At 42.8% G+C, this 22,241-nt stretch overlaps 1 protein-coding gene across 2 annotated transcripts in view; it reads right to left on the bottom strand.

The window, feature by feature from the left end:
• The window catches only part of TTYH1 (tweety family member 1), a 203,729-nt gene that overhangs the window by 48,187 nt on the left and 133,301 nt on the right, over positions 1-22,241 (bottom strand). For both annotated transcript variants that reach the window (XM_040432833.1, XM_040432839.1), the window contains exons 3-4: positions 15,325-15,436; positions 4,056-4,276 (exon numbers count right to left, since the gene is read on the bottom strand). In XM_040432833.1, coding sequence (XP_040288767.1) covers positions 4,056-4,276; positions 15,325-15,436 — 333 coding nt within the window. The remainder of the gene's footprint in view (positions 1-4,055; positions 4,277-15,324; positions 15,437-22,241) is intronic.

Raw genomic sequence — 22,241 nt, 5'->3', positions numbered from 1 at the left:
TAGAAAACCGCACGGCTGCATTTCGACCATCGCCATTTGGTCCTACCCTTAAAGAGCATTGTCAGTATGATCAATCCTAGTAAACCAAACACACTGCCTGGTAGGGTTGCCCATGCTGTTGCAGTAATCGGAGGTGTCGTTTTAGAGAAATGTATAATTGTGTTTATATCTTAATGAGGTGTTCGGAGCACTGAGGGGCTGGCCTAGCCTCTCAGAGCACCACTTTACCTTCTCCACTCACACTGTTCGCGCTCTAAGATTCAGCGAGAGTACAGTCAGCACATGTACATTTTGGATCTTTAGAGCTGCGTCCCCTCTGAGATCCAAGCTGTGAGATTTTAGGACAAAGCATCAGAAAAGTGACGATCCCTGGCCCTGTCAATGAGTGCAGGAAGAGGAGTGGCGACGAGTGAGAGGAGGAGGTGAAGTAGTGCTTCAAAAGGTTAAAGGGGTTGTCTCACTTCAGTAAGTGGCATTTATCATGTAGAGAACATTTATCATTGTGCCTTAGACTGCCCACAATAAAAGACCACTCTGAAATGTGCAGTTTGATCACACAGCACAATGCCACAGATGTCGCAACATTTGAGGGAGCGTGCAATTGGCATGCTGACTGCAGGAATTTCTACCAGAGCTGTTGCCCGCGCAATGAATGTTCATTTCTCTACCATAACCCATCTCCAAAGGCGTTTCAGAGAATTTGACAGTACATCCAACCAGCCTCACAACTGCAGACCACGTGTAACCACACCAGCCCAGGACCTCCACATCCAGCATGTTCACCTCCATTATCGTCTGAGACCAGCCACCCGGACAGCTGCAGCAACAATCGGTTTGCATAACCAAAGAATTTCTGCACAAACTGTCAGAAACCGTCTCAGGGAAGCTCATCTGCATGCTCGCCATCCTCATCGGGGTCTGGACCTGACTGCAGTTTGTCATCATAACCGACTTGAGTGGGCAAATGCTCACATTTGATGGCATCTGGCACGTTGGAGAGGCGTTCTGTTCACGGATGAGTCCCGGTTTTCACTGCTCAGGGCAGATGGCAGACAGTGTGTGTGGCGTCGTGTGGGTGAGCGGTTTGCTGACGTCAACGTTGTGGACCAAGTGGTTCATGGTGGCGGTGGGGTTATGGTATGGGCAGGCGTATGTTATGGACAACGAACACAGGTGCATTTTATTGATGGCATTTTGAATGCACAGAGATACCGTGATGAGATCCTGAGGCCCATTGTTGTGCCATTCATCCACGACCATCACCTCATGTTGCAGCATGATAATGCACGGCCCCATATTGCAAGGATCTGTACACAATTCCTGGAAGATGAAAACATCCCAGTTCTTGCATGACCAGCATACTCACCGGAGATGTCACCCATTGAGCATGTTTGGGATGCTCTGGATCGGCGAATACGACAGCGTGTTCCAGTTCCTGCCAATATTCAGAAACTTCGCACAGCTATTGAAGAGGAGTGGACAACATTCTACAGGCCACACTCAACAACCTGATCAACTCTATGCGACGGAGATGTGTTGCACTGCGTGAGGCAAATGGTGGCCACACCAGATACTGACAAGTAAGGCAAAACTGTGCCTATTTCAGAGTGGTCTCTTATTGTGGGCAGTCTAAGGCACACCTGTGCAATATTCATGATGTCTGATCAGCACCTTGATATGCCACACCTGTGAGGTGGGATGGATTATCTCGGCAAAGGAGAAGTGCTCACTAACACAGATTTAGACAGATTTGTGAACAATATTTGAGTGTAATGGGTCTTTTGTGTATGTAGAAAATGTTTCAGATCTTTGAGTTCAGCTCAGGCAAAATGGGAGCAAAACCGAAAGTGTTGCATTTATATTTTTGTTCAGTGTATGTTGGGAAATAGAAGTTCCATAGCAGTGGCGTGGTCTGAGTACTTCTGAGTAATATTGCATATGCCAGCACTTTAAAACATTACTTTTCCCTGACATTCTTATCCTTTAGTGAAGCCTATGAGAAATCCACCAGGAAAAGCACCACCAAGTGCATGCTGCATTTTTGAACCCAAAGCTGGACAAAATAGTGTAGCATGATGTGCTATTTTCTCTTAAAGTGACGGACACCATAACAATAACTTGATGGACCTCATTATGGTCAATGGATTTCTGACATCCAGCTGCAAAAAAAAGCTATTAAAAACGCCAACAAAAATGCCGCAAATTATTAACTACAAAATGCAGAGTGTGGATCCAGCCATAATGTGGTATTGAATATACAAACTTAAGGGTTTAAATTTTTTTTTATATAAAATCATATACCCACCTGTTTCTCCCTTGTCGTTCTCAGTGCCGCAGCTTCAGTCCTCCTGCCAGTATACAAGGCTGCAGCAGTGTCATAGAGGTATGACGGCTGCAGGCAATCATTGTATATGATAGTTTTATTTTGCTGACATGGAGCAAATTGTTACTTAACTCAGAAGCTATTTTTCCTCATGCAGAAGGACTGAACATGTGCCGGTATATACGTTCTCTAAAATGGCAAGGGTTCAGCGCTATTTTATTATCTTATAAATCTAAGTACATTTTTTTTGTTGAAGCAAATTTGTAACGTGAAAAGTCACCACGTTATCCTGATTTTCATACTGTGCCTAAAGCATACGTTCACCTTTGAAACTCATTTTATGGTTTATAAAATTAGATGCTATTTACATAATTATCACTTGCATAATACATAAGATTCCGTGACCTTGAGTTCTAGCCTGTATTATAACCTAGAGCTGCATTCACAATTCAGCTGGATGTGAATGGAAACAGTCCTGTTCACTTGAATAGGCACAGCTTTGCAGTAACCAGGCACAGCCACTACACACTGTACAGAGCTTTGTAATTCTGGGAACTTGTTCCCGCCACCTTAGCTAGTGAAAACAGCTGATCGTCAGAGGACCCTGGCCAATTTTATATTGATGAGCTATTTGTAGCATAGATCCTCATAGGTAAATCCTGGAAACTGAGCATTTACAGTAGTATAAGGTGCCGAAAATAAATACTTCCCATGTGCACATCAGCACAGCAAACTCTGCGCTGGCATTAAAGGGCTTCTGTCATCCCACTAAACTCTTTTTTTTTTTGTGTGTACTTATAATCCCTATCCTGCGATATATCTATACATTATGTTATTAATCCTTTTCGTTCAGTAGATATGTCAAAAAACTTACTTTAATAATATGCTAATTACCGGTCTACCAGCAAGTAGGGCGTCTATTTGCTGGTAGCAGCCGCAAAAAACCGCCCCCTCCTCCTGTTGATTGACAGGGCCAGCAGCGATCTCCTCCTCCGGTGGCCCTGTCAGCATTTCAAAAATCGCGCGCCTGTGTTGATTCGGCACAGGTGCTCTGAGATAAGGAGGCTCGCCTGCTCAGCACTCCCTCAGTGCGCCTGCGCCGATGACGTCTTCTCTTTCGGTGACGTCATCGGCGCAGGCGCACTGAGGGAGTGCTGAGGAGGCGAGCCTCCTCATCTCATAGCGCATGCACCGAATCAACACAGGCGCGCGATTTTTTAAATGCTGACAGGGCCACCGGAGGAGGAGATCGCGGCTGGCCCTGTCAATCAACAGGAGGAGGGGGCGGTTTTTTGCGGCTGCTACCAGCAAGTAGACGCCCTACTTGCTGGTAGACAGGTAATTAGCATATTATAAAAGTACGTTTTTTGACATATCTACTGAATGAAAATGATTAATAACATAATGTATAGATATATCGCAGGATAGGGATTATAAGTACTCCAAAAAATAAAAAATGAGTTTAGTGGGGTGACAGAAGCCCTTTAAGCGCTCAAGAGATATTTCAGCTCTGAATCCAGTAGAATTATGAATGCAGCTCTGAGATATAATACAGGCTCTAACTCACGATCAGCACAAGATATTTTACAAGGTCATTCATCTATATATTCAGATTAATGCTATATGTAAATACACAAGCAGGCTAAAAGTGAAAAGTATTGTGATCAGTAAAGTAGAACCACAAGTTGTATAAGTCAATGTTGCCAACTTTGACAAGCTCAGAAGCTCTCACCTGTAATCTTCAATGAAATTAACTTGTTCCGCCACGGCATGTGGATTCACATCAACTCCCTTCCAGAAGGAAAGCTCTGCCAAGTGCTGAGCCACGGATTCCACTTCCCTCCTGGTGTTTCGAACAATGACCAAAAAATCTGTACGTTTAGAAAAAATCTCTTCCAGCTGAGTTAGGTCGCTCTTGACTACAGAGTTGAGAAGTTGCACCGTGTCTGAAATCTGTGGGAACATAATGTAAAAGTAATACTTACTAAAAATAATGCTAAATATGTCATATCAAGTGTCAATCAAATGAATTACCTTAAAGCCACCCTCCAGGGCTCTCCTTAGTAAGGGACCTTCTACAGGCCTGATGAAGGGCCATAACGAGCACCAATTGACAATATGGTGCTTGTTTAAAATGTCTCACTCTGGCTGATGCAGACTGAAAGGGGGATGAGCAATTATTATCATCCCCATTCACCTTGTTTACTCTTGGTAGCCCCTTTCTTGTTTACACAAGAAGATGTGCTGGAGACCGGCCGGAATTTTTGTGCCTCTATAAAAGATCCAACAAACTTATTGGTTGATCGCTGCCTGTTTACACTGGGCAATGATCAGGAATGAGTGTCTTTATGAGTACTCGATCACTGGTCCAAGTGAAAGGGTTCTAATGGCTCATTTCCCTCAGAATAGGTGCAGCTATTACCTGATAATCAGGGGCATAAATATAAATAGCTGGGTCCTTTAGGAAACTATTGAAAAGGCCCCCTACCTCACCACATGGCATAAATAACGTGTTACCAAACGTATACCAAATATGTGTTTTAATAGCACATTTTATGTATAAAAGGTCAGGATATGGACAGTGTAAAATGTAAAATTCTAGTCATACACCGACGCTTGCACTTATATAAATATAAAATGTAAAATTAATGAATGTTGGTGTGCTTGTGGTGAAAGTGTTTGGTGCAGCTTTTTGCCATGATCCAGACACTGGTAAATGTCTGGGTCATGGCGTCAATAAATAACTATCACTACTTTTGTGGAAAAATGACCATCCATGTGACAATCAGACAGCAAGTATGCTCTGCGATTGATAGTGGAGGAGTGAATAACATGCACAGAAGTCTATGTTACCCATCCCCCTTTGGTCATGTACAGTAGAATGACCCCAAACATTCAGCCAATGTCATAAAGAAATGTCTTCTGCATAAAGAACAGTGAGTGCAGAATATGCTGATATGGCCCCCACAGAGCCCTAATCTGAACCTCATTGAGTCTGTAGGGGATTAATAAAGAGACAGAAGGATTTGAGCAAACCTACATCCACGAAAGATCTGTGGTTAGTTCTCCAAGATGTTTGGAAAAGCCTCCCTGCTGAGTTCCTTCAAAAACTGTGTGTAGATGTTCCTAGAAGAATTGATGCTTTTTTGACGACAAAGGTAGTCAAATGTAGTCAAACCAAATACTGATTTGATTTAGATTTCTGTATTTTTCATTCACTTTGCATTTTGTTAATTGATAAAAGAAATCTATTTTTGAAACCATCCTTACTTTGTAGAATTTTACAACACCTGCCTAAAACCTTTGTACAGTGCTGTATATTAGGAACATGAAAAGCAGTTTAGCGCAGTCCCTCAAAGGCCCCCTAGCAGTGGCATGTTCCGCCTCCATGTTAGTTACGCCACTGACTGTGACTGTTATCCCTGTACTTTAGGGAGGCCAAAATTATCATTAAACTTTTCATGTTATGAACTTAGACACTAACCATTTCTGTTACTATTGTGGGGGGTTTGCTCTTCTCCGGGGGTCATTCTCACAGATACGCCTTTAGGACACCAGGTTTCAGGGCCAAACAGTGCATTTATTGTGCAACACCAGCAACAACAAAATGCCAAAATAATAAACACTCGCCCGTCCAGGCTCTAACTAAACATAAAGTTTCCTGACTCACCTAGGTCCCAGTTCACACCCTGTGAACTCATGCGGCTTTGTAAGCCAATGTCGCACGGCCTTCTGGCTGTACAGAGTCCAGTACGCCCACTGTCTCCAGTTCAGTGTTTATGGTGGGGGATTGGGGCTTAGTAGTCCGCCTGTCTATAGCCCTGTGACCCTCCCAGGCGTCGCTTCGTCACCCAACTCCAGGCTATCTCCCAGCCTTGTGGTCCCTCAGCTTTGCCCAGCTGAGACCACACAGACAGAGCCTCCAGGCCTCTGTCCACAGGTAACACACTTTCCCCTTACTGAGTACCTCCAGCTGGTCTCACCTGTGGTGGAATAGGGGCGTGGACCGCACTATCCACCCCTTCCTTGCCTCTAACCTGCGTGAGACCTGTCACTGTCTCACACTATTCTGAAGGTGGTTACAGCAAAGTGGTGTACGATTCCAAGTTTTGCAATGGGATCCCATGGTTACAGGTTAAACCTCAACTCTATTTATTGGTGCTCCACCTACAGCTTTCCTGAGTATAGTATTATGCCACAGATATGCCCATGTGGTTGGTATCAACAGACCACTGAAATTATCTACTTAAATATTATAAAATTTTCAGTGCTGATTTACAACAGGAAGAGTTAAAGACCCTGAGCAGCATGCTATATGCTAATCCCCTGCCCAGTCCTAACATTCCAGTTCCTTTAAGTATGGCTTAGAGGGGTTGTCTAAGATAATGAAAAATCGCAGACAAGCCCTAAAATAGATTTAAAAAATCATGTTATACTTACGCCTTTCTCTAGCGTTGTTCTCTGCGGTGCTGGTCTGGTTCTTCTTTAAACTATGTGACCACAGCAGCCAATCACTGTCTTCAGTGGTCTACGTTGAGGACAGTGATTGACTGCAGCGATCACATGCCAGCCGTATACCAGCATGCCACTGTGCATATACAGTACAAGCTGCCCAGGTACTTGGGAAGAGAACAAACCGATTCTAACCTGGTTTTAGGCTTCTTTCAGCTTCCGTCATACATCCATATGTCAGCAGAGTAGTGAGACGATCCCTATGCAGATCCAACAAAGCCATCCAATTTTTTTCTGGAACCTGCTGCATATACCTTATAGATACTGCACAATCTCAAACACTCATGTTACAGACTGCGTGAAATTAAAGTACAATTTCATGTGAAATTACTCTTTAAACACATAATGACAATTTTTGGCTTTGCTTTAAATTCTCTTTTACTATGTTACAGTCCTGGTAACACCTACAGGCACTATGGGTACTGAAGTCCATGTCAGTAGTACAGAAGGCAAACCCTCAACCTCTCCCCTGCAACTACTCATTGCCAGGCATAGCAGAGCAATTTTTTTTTTGCCAGAGGCTTATGATGCACAATAAGGCAACACAGTTCTGCATGAATGATTTGCTGTTTTAATGTATTATGACAAGTAACCCCCTTGGGATAATAGAAGAGGCAGGAGCTCGGCAGCAGAGGCCACTTTCAACATTTGTTGTGGAGTGTAAAGGCTCCAGGTTCTATGAATTAAAGTGGACACAACAAATATTGAAACTTGACAATAAAGAGAAGGGTGAGGATAGAATCCCTGGATTAAAAAGCTATAGATAGCTCACATCTGGAGGAACATATTGGGATTACCAAAATGCTGCACTCACGGAATGTCTGTTCTGTATTTTAAGTATCTAAGGACTTAACTTTGGAGTACTACCAACATTCATCATGCAATGTGTTTGTTTTTATGATGTCCTTTAAAACTCTCTTTGGTCTACTTGACATCTGTACCTTAGGTGGCATTGTAAAGGGAAGTCCTCAATGTTGAACTTTTTTTTTAGCAGAAGATTGTCTAAAATATTGTTACCCCAGAAATGCCACTTAGTAGACTATTTGTTCCTGATAAACTCTATATTAGAATGTTTTGATATTGTGCCAGAAATGTGTGAATAGCCTTAGTTTTTTTTTTATTGGATCAACCTGGTTAACGCATGTGTGATCTTATAAAAGCCACTGCATATAAGAAGGGACTGCCCCCAAAGTCACCAAAATGTGGACCCTATGAATTATGTGCAGAGGCATATACTCTTCCTTTGGCTTATTCAATTGAGTTTCATGGGTTTGAATACCCTTTGCTGATAATATTCTGGAGCGTCACTGCTTGAAGTTGTCATATCATCTTAACATGGTCTAAAATAGGGTAAGAAACAGGAAAGGAATGTATGGTGTTCACTGTTGACATTATCTAACTCCACCTGTTACTAATTACATGGCCCTTGGGGAGGCCATGTACTGTATTGTACTGGAATGGAAACAGGTTATTTTTATGTCTCCAGTTTTCCTGGCTGCAGCCCTACTGTTCCCTGTGGCTGTGGATGTCATGCTGCTCACTATGCCATCCTTAATTCATTGCAAGCTGCTGCATCCATGTTGCTATCTAGTAAAAATGTGCCTTTAAGCCTTGGTGACTGTTTAGACTGCTCCTGCGGTTTTCCTGCGTTTGTGGTGCCTTTTCTTTTTTGTGGGCTCCCAGTGCTTGCACTGGAGTCCTTGACCCCAGTGGGTCAGCTGCCAACCACATGGGGACTATACAAGGAGGTATCAGTCTGGTTGCTCCCCCACAGCAAAGTCCAGATCCCTCTTCAGGGGTTAAAGTGTAAATACTGGGGGAGTGCCAGAATAACTCCCTTAAAGGGGTTATCCGAGTTATTTTTTTGTTCTTTCTATGTTCCTAACTGGGCAAATGTAACAGCTTTCCAATTCACTCACTTTATCTGCAGTGCCTGGTTTCTCAGATTTCACTGAGGGTCACATGACCTGTGATGTCAGCTTCTCTCCCTGCTCTGATAAAGGTCGTTTACAAGTCTGTAAACGAAATGTCACTGTGCTGGCCATGCCCCCCCTTCTCTGCCGGCTGTGTGCTCTATGCTAGGAATCTTAACCCCTTCAGCTGCACAGACTCAGGGCTGAAGTGTTTACTGTGTAGCTGCAGGCATTGAGGAGACAAATGCTGGGCACAGGAGCTGACAGAGAAGTTCTGCAAAGCATTACAGGTAGGGGGAAGATCCTGTGTGTATTAGCAGTGTCATTATATAAGTGGAACTTGTAGTTCTACACTTACAAGTTGCTGTTTTCTCCCAGCACTCAGGGCAGCTCTTGTATCCGCTCCCTTAGCAGTGTCATTATACAGCTGGGACTTGTAGTCCTACACATACAACAAGCTACAGAGTCTCCCAGCAGGCAGACATGTCACTCAGGGCAGCTCTTGTATTCACTCCCTTAGCAGTGCAGGGGAGGGGCAGAGATTGTTTTTATTGCATGTAAACCTAAGGGCAAGAAAAGAACCAGGGAAATTAGGAAATATATATTTTTTTTTTGCATAAAACTTGCTTAGCTCAGTTATATATCAGATATTCAGTGCTATATTATTTTTTTTCATAACTCGGATAACCCCTTTAAGGTTAGCCCAAAGTTAAGCCGGTTGGTTGGCACAGAGGGTCCACACTCACTGATCCTTAACAGTTAAGAGTACCACTCTTAAGTGACATTGTATCGTTCCTTGTGCAGTGACCCAGCAGAGATATAAGGTTAAAGAGGTTGGTCACTTTATGGATACTTTTGACCAATGTGTAGGTAAGATGACTATATGACACTCACTAATATATCCTTTGTTGTTTTCCTGTGTAATTTGCTATATTTCTTAAGTCATGTCCCCTTGTTGGGCAAATCCTCTGTGCTCTCCACATAGAGTTCCTGTCCATAGGATGGCCACTGATGGAGGGTCATGACCAGGAAAAAATAACTCCAGACACATCACTCAGCCTTCTTCACTCAAAGACACCGCATTTGCCAACTGAATTTGCAATGTTAAATGTTTAGTGCAGGTGCAGTGTGTATGAATGGAGGAGACTGAGTGATTTTCCTGGTCACATGACCCTCCATCAGCAGCCATTTTATGGAAAGGACCTATGTGTGTACAGCACAAAAGACTTGACCAACAAGGGAGTATACCTTATGAAATATAGAAAATGGCTCAGAATATAAAAAAAGGCTAGATTAGTAAGTGCCATATATTTATCTTACAAACACATTGATCATCAGTAGCCAGAAAGTGGCCAACCCTTTAATTGTTTGCAAAAAGATAAATATAGTGATTTATTGCTAAATGCACAGGTGCCAAAGTAACTTAACTAACCCTAAGAGAAAGAGAACAGGCATCCATAGAAGGCCTAGAACCATCAAGGCCGTGCACTGAACTCAGACAGGTATCGCTCGTTTAGGGCATTCAGACTTTACTGTTTGTGCAAAATGTTAATTGTCTATAAATGGAGAAAGTTCAGCACTGCTGCAACTCTCCCTAGGAGTGGCCGTCCTGTAAAGATGACTGCAAGAGCACAGCGCAGACTGCTCAATGAGGTGAAGAAGAATCCTAGAGTGTCAGCTAAAGACTTACAAAAGTCTCTGGCATATGCTAACATCCCTGTTAACGAATCTACGATACGTAAAACACTAAACAAGAATGGATTTCATGGGAGGATACCACAGAGGAAGCCACCGCTGTCCAAAAAAAACCGTGCTGCACATTTACAGTTTGTACAAGAGCACCTGGATGTTCCACAGCAGTATTGGCAAAATATTCTGTGGACAGATGAAACCAAAGTTGAGTTGTTTGGAAGAAACACACTACACTATGTGTGGAGAAAAAGAGGCACAGCACACCACCATCAAAACCTCATCCCAACTGTGAAGTATGGTGGTGGGGGCATCATGGTTTGGGGCTGCTTTGCTGCGTCAGGGCCTGGGCGGATTGCTATCATCGAAGAAAAAATGAATTCCCAAGTTTATCAAGATGTTTTGCAGGAGAACTTAAGGCCATCTGTCCACCAGCTGAAGCTCAACAGAAGATGGGTGTTGCAACAGGACAACGACCCAAAGCATAGAAGTAAATCAACAACAGAATGGCTTAAACAGAAGAAAATACGCCTTCTGGAGTGGCCCAGTCAGAGTCCTGACCTCAACCCGATTGAGATGCTGTGGCATGACCTCAAGAAAGCGATTCACACCAGACATCCCAAGAATATTGCTGAACTGAAACAGTTCTGTAAAGAGGAATGGTCAAGAATTACTCCTGACCGTTGTGCACGTCTGATCTGCAACTACAGGAAACGTTTGGTTGACGTTATTGCTGCCAATGGAGGTTCAACCAGTTATTAAATCCAAGGGTTCACATACTTTTTCCACCTGCACTGTGAATGTTTACATGGTGTGTTCAATAAAAACATGGTAACATTTAATTCTTTGTGTGTTATTAGGTTAAGCAGACTATGATTGTCTATTGTTGTGACTTAGATGAATATCAGATCACATTTTATGACCAATTTGTGCAGAAATCCATATCATTCCAAAGGGTTCACATAATTTTTCTTGCAACTGTAGGTTTGGTTGAGAATTTGGTATGGAGGTTGGGAGGGCCCAGGCACATTCTTTGCACAGAGGCCCTCTGCTGTCTATGTCTGCCCCTGTAATAAAATGTATGCTGCAGATTATAATTGTCACATGATGTGATCTAATAAACTTCATGTGCTTCTCTTGTATATTTATTCATGTGCATGTATGCATGTTATACTCAGACAAGAGCATAGCTTCTATGACATTGTTTGTATGTCATAATACATAAAGTTACAAGCAGCAACTTGTAAAACCACAGATATCATTTTGTAGTAAACCATTAGCCAATCACAGTTACATTCAAAATGAATAAATACCCCTCTGCAAATTAGGTTTATTAGCCAAATTTACCTACTTTTCGCTGTTGCAATAAACCATTCAAACAAAAACTATTTAAATAGTGCGGCACAAATAAAATTCAACACAAAATGCCACTTTCAATGCCTACTGCAGTCTCAGAATTATTCAGCTCCTTCATGACAAGCATCATTAATAGATGATACATAGCAAGACACCAGCTTCTGGCAGTATTCCTTTTAGGAATTTTTTGCGTATTCCTTGTGGGTAATGACCTCCAGTTCACTAATATTCTTGGGTTTGCGTGCTGCAACTACCTTCTTCAAATCCCACTAAAGATTATGAAGTTGCAATCAGGCAACTGTGACGGTCACTCCAGAATCAGGACCTGCTGTGAAAGCAAGCCTTGGTGGACTTAGAGGTATGCTTGGGATTATTGTCCTTTTGGAAGGTCCAATGACGCCCAAACTTCAGCTTACTCATGTGTGGCATGACTTTTTTTTACCAGGAGTTCCTGATACTTGATTGAAAACATTCTCCACACAATGAAGGTTTCCAGTCCAGGTCCAGGTTTCCATCACTGAGCCTTGGCCATGCTTTACTGTCGACAGGCTTTTCTTTTCAGCGTATGTTTCATTCTTCCCCCTCTTCTGCAGATATCACTGATCCATAGGTCTGTAAAGATCCACTTTGTTTCATCACTCCATAGAACAGAATCCACCAAGACCCAAACTGAACCAAGACCCAAACTTGTGATAGACATTACATTAGATGCAGCTACTAAACAACCATCAGCTACAGTACTTAAATTGAGCTCTTGAGAGAAATTTGCAAGTAAGGGAAGAGTAATATATTTTGAGGAATAGTCGACCCAAGAATGTTAGATGCTGAGGAATTAAGTGATCAAAATAAATCTAGCTTTGAAGTCTTTTCTAGGTCCCAGGTACAAGTTATTGGTTAGGATGATTAACCCATTTTTTGGATTTATCTCAGTACATTTAAATTCCTAATTCAATGTTCTTCATAAGCAAGTGGCTTGTATAAAAATACTAAAATACTAAAATATTGTGTACATGAAAAGGATTTAAACCCCTTTGAAGTTTTTCAGTGGTACATGATACATTTTCATCGTAGTTTCTGTCTTCATCTTTGGAGAAATGTGAGAGGTGACTTTATGATCCTGTGACCACCAATGCATCAAAAAAAGAAAGAGCCCTGGATAGATAGTTTGTAAGGGAAGGTATATGTTATAATCTTGCTAAAGGTAAAAAGACTGTATGGGGAATTTATCATGAGGGTAATATTTGAAGTCTGCTTTGGAGCATTGTGCCAAATGTATTAAACATCACATATTGGTTGTTAAATTTGGCTCCTGTTTAAGCCTCTTTAACACTTTTGTCTAGAAATGTTACTTCAGTTTTCTGAATCACTCCCTACTGGAGTAGCTTTTGGACTTTTTTGTGACTTTTTAAGAAAGTCCCAATCATAAATCTGGAGTGAAATTCATTAACATAGCTAACCATGCCCACATTCCTACCTTCTTTTCAAAACTCAAAAAAGTCACAAATATTTTGCACGAGCGACCTCAAAAAGTCACAAAAGCCTTATGGTGCCTGGAAGACTTGTGATTGGTCTGTGTAATTCTTAGGCTGTTCATTGGTGCAGTGGTGCTGAGTATCAGTCGACTGGAGGCCAGAGTGATTTGTTCATCGAAAGAGAAGTATAACAAGTGGCTTGTTGAGTGAGTGACAAGTGAGCTACGGAGACGGTACATGTAGGTTCACCTAATGTGCTGTTGGGAGATCCATAGGCGAGATGGGTCAACTTGATATCACCTAGCAAGGCCTGGAGAAGGAAGGTCACTGGGAAGCAGGCTTAAGTTGGCCAAGAGGACCACAGTGCTTTAAACCAGTTGGCTGGAATAGTCTAGAGATAGGAACTGACAGCTTTTAAGAGCTCTGTGCAGGCTGTCACTGTGCAGTTCTTATCACTGTTGCCGTGCAGGCTGGCTGCAGGCTCCCTTGCGTATTGGCTGCAGGCTGACATCTGTGTATGCTGGTTGCTTGGGACTGCATGCTGGCTGCAGTGTAGTGTGTAAACTGTGGCCAGTGTTTGTGGATTCCTTTCTGCATCTCTGTGGCTCCTGTCTCTGGTGCCGTGCAGGCTGGCTGCATGCGCTTTGTATACTGGCTGTGGGTGTTCCCATGTATTCTTGTTCTTCAATGCCTGCTGGCTGCAGCCTTGTGTGTGACCTGTGGCCTGTATTGTTTGTTCTATGGTTCTGGTACTCCTGGTTCTGATGGGGTTAACCTCCCCTGATCTGTGCCTGGGTGTGCTTGTCAGGTGCCCTCATTATGCAGCTATATCTTTCTGTGAGCTGTGGGGCTTGTGGTCAGTCTATCTTATGTCTTGCTGGGTGTAGCACCTTGCTGCTCACCCAGGAGGTCAGTCTATCTTGTATCTTGCTGGGTGTAGCACCTCGCTGCTCACCCATTAGGTCAGTTCTGTCCTGTGCCTTAATGGGTGTAGCCTCTTGCTTCTGACCCAGGGGGTTTTGCCATCTACCCTTGTTTGTGGTGTCACCTGGTAAACTGTTGATGTTATGTACTTGCCTGTTCTTCTGTACCTGTCCTGTATGATGTTTATGTTGTTATCCTTGTCCATGCCTTGCCTTTTCTTCTGTACCTGTTCCCTGTCTGGATTCACTCTGTTCCTTGTATAGCCTAGCAGTGCTCTAACTGCGTCTGATCTAGTCTGTTCCTTGTCTGTCCTGCAGTCCCTTACTGCTTCTTTTCCTGTGTATGTCCTACCTTTGTGAGAGGGTCCTTGGGTTTTTCTGGAGGGAGGATCGCTTGTTTGTGTGCAGCTCTGCCTGAGACCAACATGCTTCCATTATGCATGGGGTCCAGGTATCTGCTTCTGTGCTGGTTCCCGTTTTTCTTGTTGTCTCATCCATGTCCTGTGTTTGTATAGGTTCCAGTTCTGTTGTTGTCTGTTTCCGCTGGTGCTTGCATTAGCGTGGTTCTTTGCAGGTAGGGGCTAAGTGTACCGGGACCTTCCTGGAGTTGCGACCAGTGAGCCCTCGGCCCAGTTCATCCCCACCACCAGGGGCTCTGTGAAGAATGGGGCTCACTGGATCTCCACCCTGTGGGTTTTGCCTCTGGTCTGCCAGTGCACTTGGTTCTGTGGTAGTGCTACCACTATTGCCTAACCTGATTTACTGCCAAGTTCATTTATTATATTTGTAATAAAGTCCTTTGTTGGTCACTGGTCTGTTTCTGTCTGTGTAATGTTTGTAAGATGTCCTGGAGGTCTGCCTTGGGCCTCCGGCACGTGACAATGGGTGGATGTGGTAGAGTCAATTCTGAAAAAGGCTGCAAGTGGGTGAAGGAGGAGCTGTGTGAGATGACAGGCTTGGAAGGACCAGTGACCAGTGTCTAGAAGAGCTAAAGCCTGCTTTGAATCAGTAATACAGCCTTTCTATGGGCCTATATGAGGATATGCCTTGGAGTCAACGGCTTGCCAACATAATGGACAACCATTTGAATCAAGATAACATTTATGTGATGTATGTCATTAATTCTGATAACTCACCAACAAGTCAATGGAGGTCAAAGTATGGTTGGCATTCATGAGAGAGTAGGTCACTTGATATACACCATCATTTGTTTCACTATTTCCATAGAAGCCAATGCCAATACCAGCACTGTAAAAAAAAGAAGAAAAAAAGAAGTTATAGAAGTGTTGTCACTGTGAATCCCAAGATAACATTAACAAGGAATTAATTTACACTGCTTAAAAGTCCCAATTAACTTGTAACTTAAAAGGAATTTTTAAATAGCTCGTCTGATATCTCCAAGGAGTTTAAATCTAGGTCTGCCTTGCCCAGAATACCTTCCATAGCCTAGAAAAAAAATATATAATCTTTTGATGTATAATCAATCTGTGTTTTTGATAACACTTAGCATTTTATGTATTTGTACTTTTCATTCAAGTCATTTTAACTATGTACAGTGCCAGCAAGGTCAGGCTGCATCAGGATAATGGGCCACAACGGTCCTGCAGAAGAAACCTCATTTAGAGGTGACTTTCGAGCCACTATGGTCTGTTTCTTACGAGGTGATACACAAATAACCCAGTCAAATTTATTGATGACATGTCCTGTGTCTGGAATGATATTGAAATGTATGGTGCTATTAAAAGTGGATGTGTACGTAATCTATATAGATGCTAGGTGGGCCCTCACCATGATTTGCTTTGGTGTACTCTTGAAACCTTAGTAAAAATGAATTTATCACCCTGACACTGGGTCAGAATTCCAAATTAACAAAATGATCCAAAGTCCCAGAACCATGTTTAATTAGGAGGACCATGGGGAACCAAGGAAAAGGATGGGCCCTCAATCATTTCCTGTGGTGTGCCATCAGCAGTAGAGCACTGGTTACAGGTCTGTTTATTGCAATAATCTACCAATATACCTTCATATAATTAATAATTTAGGTGCAATGAAGAAACGAAAGACTACAATAGTGGAGAAGATTTATCCCTGTACCGCCAAAGGATGCACCTATAATGAAATCTACAACATCTCATGCTGCTGTAGAGTTCGGTTGTCATTTACGCCCAGAAAACTGGCATAAATTATAGAGGCTGATGGCCATGACTACACCATACCCCTTTTGGAAAGTAGCAAAGACTTTTTTGAATGAATGGTGTTTGGCGTAGGGGTTTGATAAATGTCCCCCCAGCGTTTCTATCCAAAGAGACACCTACAATTAAATTCTGATTATCACCTAATTGCCTCTTTACTGAGGCAACATTTCCCACAAATATAACTGCTCTTCAGCTATGATAGGCCCGGGGGTCAATATCACTTTAATTATTTGAAACATATAGGCATAATATGTGTATTTCATTTTCTTTAGGCAGCACAGAATATATGTGTATGCAAACATGAAATGCAGATTGCTCTAATTTAATTTACAATGGAAGGTAAACATTAGAAACCTTTGAGGAATAATGAGACACATTTAAGTGGAAACAAAGCATTAAAAGGTGACCAATCATTGCATGTCCATAATCCCTTATTTACTCATGAATTCCTTTAAAGGGACACTACTGTCAGAAAGTTTTTTATTTTATTTAATATTTAAAATAAACTTTTTTTAGCAGTCAGCACAGAGAGATAAGACCTCCTATGTAGATAAGCAGTACATTTTTTTTTTATTAATCTTCATTAAACAATTTACATATAAAGATAACAGCTATAATCCTATTACAAATATTTCCATTTTAATATCCATATACCCCTAACCTCCCAGTCTTCCACCCACCCACCCCCTAAATGAGCATAGGAAAAAAATATTTTCCTTTTTTCCCTTTTTCTTTTCCTTCTCACTTCCCCCTCCTCTTCCTCCTGTCACTTAAAGGGGTTGTCCCACAAAAAATATTCTACACTTTTCAATCCAGCTGGATCTGAATACTTTTGTAATTGCATGTAATTAGAACTTTAGTATAGCCACTGAGTTATTTAATAAAATGTATCTGTATAGCGCCACCTGCTGTTTGCTTTTTTCTTATTTCTTTGTCCTGCCCACTGAGAAGTCTGCACATGCTCAGATTCATCCTTCTACTACCTCTTTAGTTGTGATAGGTAGAGCATGGACACGCCCCCTTAGCTGCAGCAGAAAAGACACTCCCCTTGAGCCGTCAGCTTGATATAAATCTAGCAGAGCAATGAATGGGGAGATCTCTGGATCCATGTGAGGTACAGGGCTGGTTCTAGCTTTGTTACAAAGAGATTTGCATGTACTATATGATTACATCCAAACATTACAACACCACAAAAATAATAAAAAATCCATAATCTTTATTGAAACATTTAGATTAAAAAGTCACAATAAAAAAAATAAAAAAAAAGGAGGAACCCATACCCACACAGAATCAAAGAGCTGAACTGTGGTAACATAACAAAAAATCACCATAAGAGGCAATAATTACAAATGAAAACCAACTACAATTACCCAAAAGGGAATAAACATTAGGCTGCAATGTGTACATGAATCCAAAGTGCATATAATATACCGACCACAATGGCTCCTGAAGCCCCAACACTGTTTTGCAGTTGTTGCAAAAGAAGCTACTGCGAAAAGGCATTGGGGTTTCAGCAGCCACTGTGGTGGTTATATTATAAATACTTTGGGTTTGTGTATATGTCGCAGGTAAATGATGAAAATGGAGATTTGATCAAATCCCTAATGGAAAAGATGAAAATGGAGATTTGATCAAATCCCTAAGAGAAATGATAAAAATTGAGATTTGAATGCTGCAAAACACCTGAAAAGATCAGCTGAAAAAATGAAAGATGTTTCTTTGAAGAAATTTTAAGACGTGTTAGTGGATTCCACAGTTTTGGAATATGTACCTAAGGTAGATAGAGGCCCATTAGATGGAAATAACATTGTGGGGATCGTATTAGATATAAAAAATAATTTATACCAAATTGGTACCTCAGTTGGAATTATAAAAGATTGGCTACCTAGAGACGTTCTTCAAATAGCTACTTCAACATTTACCGAAACAGTTCCCCGAACTAACCTAAGTCTGCGTGAGATTGCAGAAAAATTATCCTTATTTGGAGGTCAAGGATTTAAGAAGTGTTTTTGTGAACAATCCAAAATACAATGTAAAACAAAAAGATGTGCCTGTAAAAAAAGTAACGTACCGTATTTTTTCGCCCTATGAGACGCACCGGCTCATAAGACGCACCTAGGTTTTTGAGGAGGAAAATAAGAAAAAATATATTTTTAACCAAAAGGTGTGCTTTTGGGGGGTTTTGAACTAATGGTGGTCTGTGCATGACACTATTATGGGGGATCTGTGGATGACGCACTGTCATGTTGGGGATCTGTGGATGGCACTGTTATGGGGGATCTGTGGATGGCACTGTTATGGGGGGATCCGTGGATGGCACTGTTATGGGGGATCTGTGGATGGCACTGTTATGGGGATCTGTGGATGGCACTGTTTATGGGGGATCTGTTGATGGCACTGTTATGGGGAGGGGCATCTGTGGATGGCACTGCTATGGGGTGGGGGATCTGTGGATGACATTGTTATGGGGTGGGGGATCTGTTGATGGCACTGTTATGGTAGGATCTGTGGATGACACTGCTATATATGTGTCATCCACAGATCCCCCTCATAACAGTGTCCCCCAATACACCGGCCCTCTGCTCACCGAAGTATTTCTAGACCGTAATCCGTTTAACTAAAGCTGCGCTCTCCTCTGTTCCCCTGTATCCCCTGTATCAGTACAGCACTTACTAACAAGCTTCTATAGCAGGCAGAGCGGATGGCAGTAGTGACGTCGCGCGCCTGCTCCGCCTGCTTCATTCATGAAGTGGGAGGAGCAGGCGCGCAACGTCAGTGAGTGATGTTACTGCTGCCGTCCGCTCTGCCTGCTATGGAAGCTTGTTAGTAAGTGCTGTATGGATACAGGGGATACAGGGGATACAGGGGAACAGGGGAGAGTGCAGCGTTAGTTAAACTTAATAACAGGTTAAGGATTACCGTCTAGAAATACTTCGGTGAGCGGCGGGGCCCGGTGTAAGAGTACAGTGACTGCACCGGGCCCCGCCCCTAGTTCCGGACTCCAGCCCCTCCTCTCTCCCCGCTCATACATCGCAGGCTGCGATGTAAAATGAAAGCATTCGCCCCAGAAGACGCAGGGGCATTTTCCCCCCACTTTTGGGGAGGAAAAGGTGCGTCTTATGGGGCGAAAAATACGGTACTTTGCAACTCGAGATGCCACAAATCAACAACGTGTTTTAATAAAAATGAATGAACATTATTATTTATTAATTACATTCACTAAAAATGTTAAAAATTTCACTAAAAGTATCCTTTTTCTTTAAAAAAAATATTAGCTTAAGTACCTATTTCTTACAATATTGTTTCATATTATTATTATACTATCAAAAATATTAAACTTTTCACTAAAACAGTTAACGGATTTGATAATCAAATCACTTACTTTCTTTAATAATTTGTGTTTCAATGACTATTGTTGTATTACTACTAAATAAATACTTTTAATATCTAAACAATATTATTTTTTATATTATTATATTATCATTTACTTTCTTTAGGGAACATCATCTTCCGTGAATTGATAATTTCCCTTAGGGATTTGATCAAGTCTCCATTTTCATTTTAGGGATTTGATCAAATCTCAATTTTCATAATTTCTCTGCAACATATACATTGCAGCCTAATGTTTATTCATATAATTTATCCATAATGGTGCAGGGAGACTGAAGGAAAAGTGCAGGGAGACTGCAGGGGGACTTATTCTAAATCAATTTTAGTTATTTCTACATTTACTTATTCCTACATCAGCCGTAAACTACGATATGTAATTCAATACCAATAAGATGGAAGCCTTTATTATTCCACTGCCAGCATGCCAACCAATACCATCCAGTCTGCACCCCTTAGGGGGGGGCAGGTCTTAATGATGACCATCCTCATCTGTTGCTGGCTTTACTTCTTCCAAATCCTCCTTCAAAATATCCGTCCTAGAAAAATCAGCAAGATGCAGAGAGAGGAGGAGCTGGATGTTCCTGATGACATATTCTCATCTATATTAGATGATGTGGAAAAGAAAGAAAAGCAGACAGCAGAGGAAGGGCTCCCACCTGAAGGGCAGGGAGTTGGAGAAGTGGGTGCAGCCCATGTTTAAATCTGCATTAAAGGTGCCATGTGGCCATTAGTGATAACCTTGTGGTTCGCCCGGTGGTCGGTTTGCGGCGAACTTTGAACATTCGCGATCCGCCGAACATACAACGATGTTTGCGCGCACCATATTCTTTTGCATTGCGCCGAAGTTTAACCCATGACACATCCATCAGGTGGGACAGGACAGCCAATTGAGACGTTTCAGCACATGGACACACCCCCACCCTATAACAGAACCCGATCTGGCTGTCATTTTACATTCTGTATTGCTGCCTACTCCGAGATCTCAAATGTCAGTGGCGGTGAAGGTGAGGATGATGACGTGTCGATGGATGTCACATGGGTGTCCACAAGAGAGGAAGAGGAGGGGGGTTCAGAGGAAGAGACAGAGCAGCAGAGAGGGAGGAAAAGGAGGAGAAGCAGGCACAGCTCGCAGGGCACAGGAGGCAAAAAGCAAATGTATCTGGAGGTAGCTATCCACCATGCTCGGTCACTTCTGGCGCTTCCAGGACGCTGGCACATGGCTCCGCAGTGTGGGCTTTTTTTAACGTGTCAGCTGCTGACAATAGTGTTGCCATCTGCAGCCTGTGCTGTCAACGCATACGTCGCGGTAAGCCCAACACTCACCAAGGGACGACCTCCTTAAGAAGGCACCTGGCCTCCTATCACCGAGCCCAGTGGCAGCAACGCCGTCAGAACCCACATAGCCACACTCTCGGCACTCCACATCCTGCCTCTTCTCCTCTCTCCTCCCATTTGTCCTCCACGCCACCTTCCACTGCGCCATAGTCACGTTCATCTGGCATAAGGCAGGCTTCCGTGGCCCAAATGTTCGAGCGTTAAAAGATGATGACGCCAGATAACCCTCTTCCCCAACGGGTGACCGCTGGCTTGTTGGAACTGCTAGCCCTCCAACTACTATCATATAAACTAGTGGACTCTGAGTCCTTTAGAAAATTTGTGGCCATTGGCACACCGCAATGGAAGGTTCCTGGAAGAGCATCCCAGAGCTATATGGCCATGTTCAGCGGCAAGTGAATAAATCTCTGGCACACAGTGTCGTTGCCAAGATACATCTGACCACAGACACATGGTCTAGCAAACACGGGCAGGGAAGGTACATAACTTTTACTGCCCACTGGGTAAATCTTCTGACGTCCGTCAAGCATGCAACCTGTTTCTCCTGTGTGGATTTGGTGTTACTGTTACGGATTGCATGCAGGCCTGCCTCTTCTTCTCCTCCTCCTACTCCATCCTCCGTCTCCTCCTTGGCTGACTCCTCCTTTTCCACTTCTACTGCATCTTCTGCTGCGCCCTCCAAGCTCCCCAGAACCTATTCAACATCCGAGGTGAGACGTTGCCATGCTGTGCTGCGGCTGTTGTGCCTGGAAGCCAAGAGGCACACCGCTCCTGTACTGCTTTCAGCTCTGCAGTCACGGGCCGATCAGTGGCTAAACAGGGCAAAATGACACTCATGCCATGCATGGCACACATCCTGAACTTAGTCGTGCAGCGACTCGTTGCCAAATACCCCAGGGTCCAGAACGTCTTGCAGCAGGCCAGAAAAATCTCTGGCCAATTTAGAAGATCTTACACGGCCATGGCTCGCCGTTCAGCAGCGACATCACTTGCCTGTCAGACGTCTGGTTTGTAACAGCCTGACGCGCTGGAACTCCACCTTGTATATGCTTGATAGGCTGTTCCAGCAGCCATGTGCCATTAATGACTACCTGTATGAACTCTGCAGCAGACCAACCTATAAGAAAAAACTC

This window comes from Bufo bufo, chromosome 1 (assembly GCF_905171765.1).
Source record: "Bufo bufo chromosome 1, aBufBuf1.1, whole genome shotgun sequence".
Lineage (NCBI taxonomy): Eukaryota > Metazoa > Chordata > Amphibia > Anura > Bufonidae > Bufo > Bufo bufo.
The sequence above is the reverse complement of the archived record's forward strand: the minus strand, read 5'-3'. Positions and strand labels throughout refer to the sequence as shown.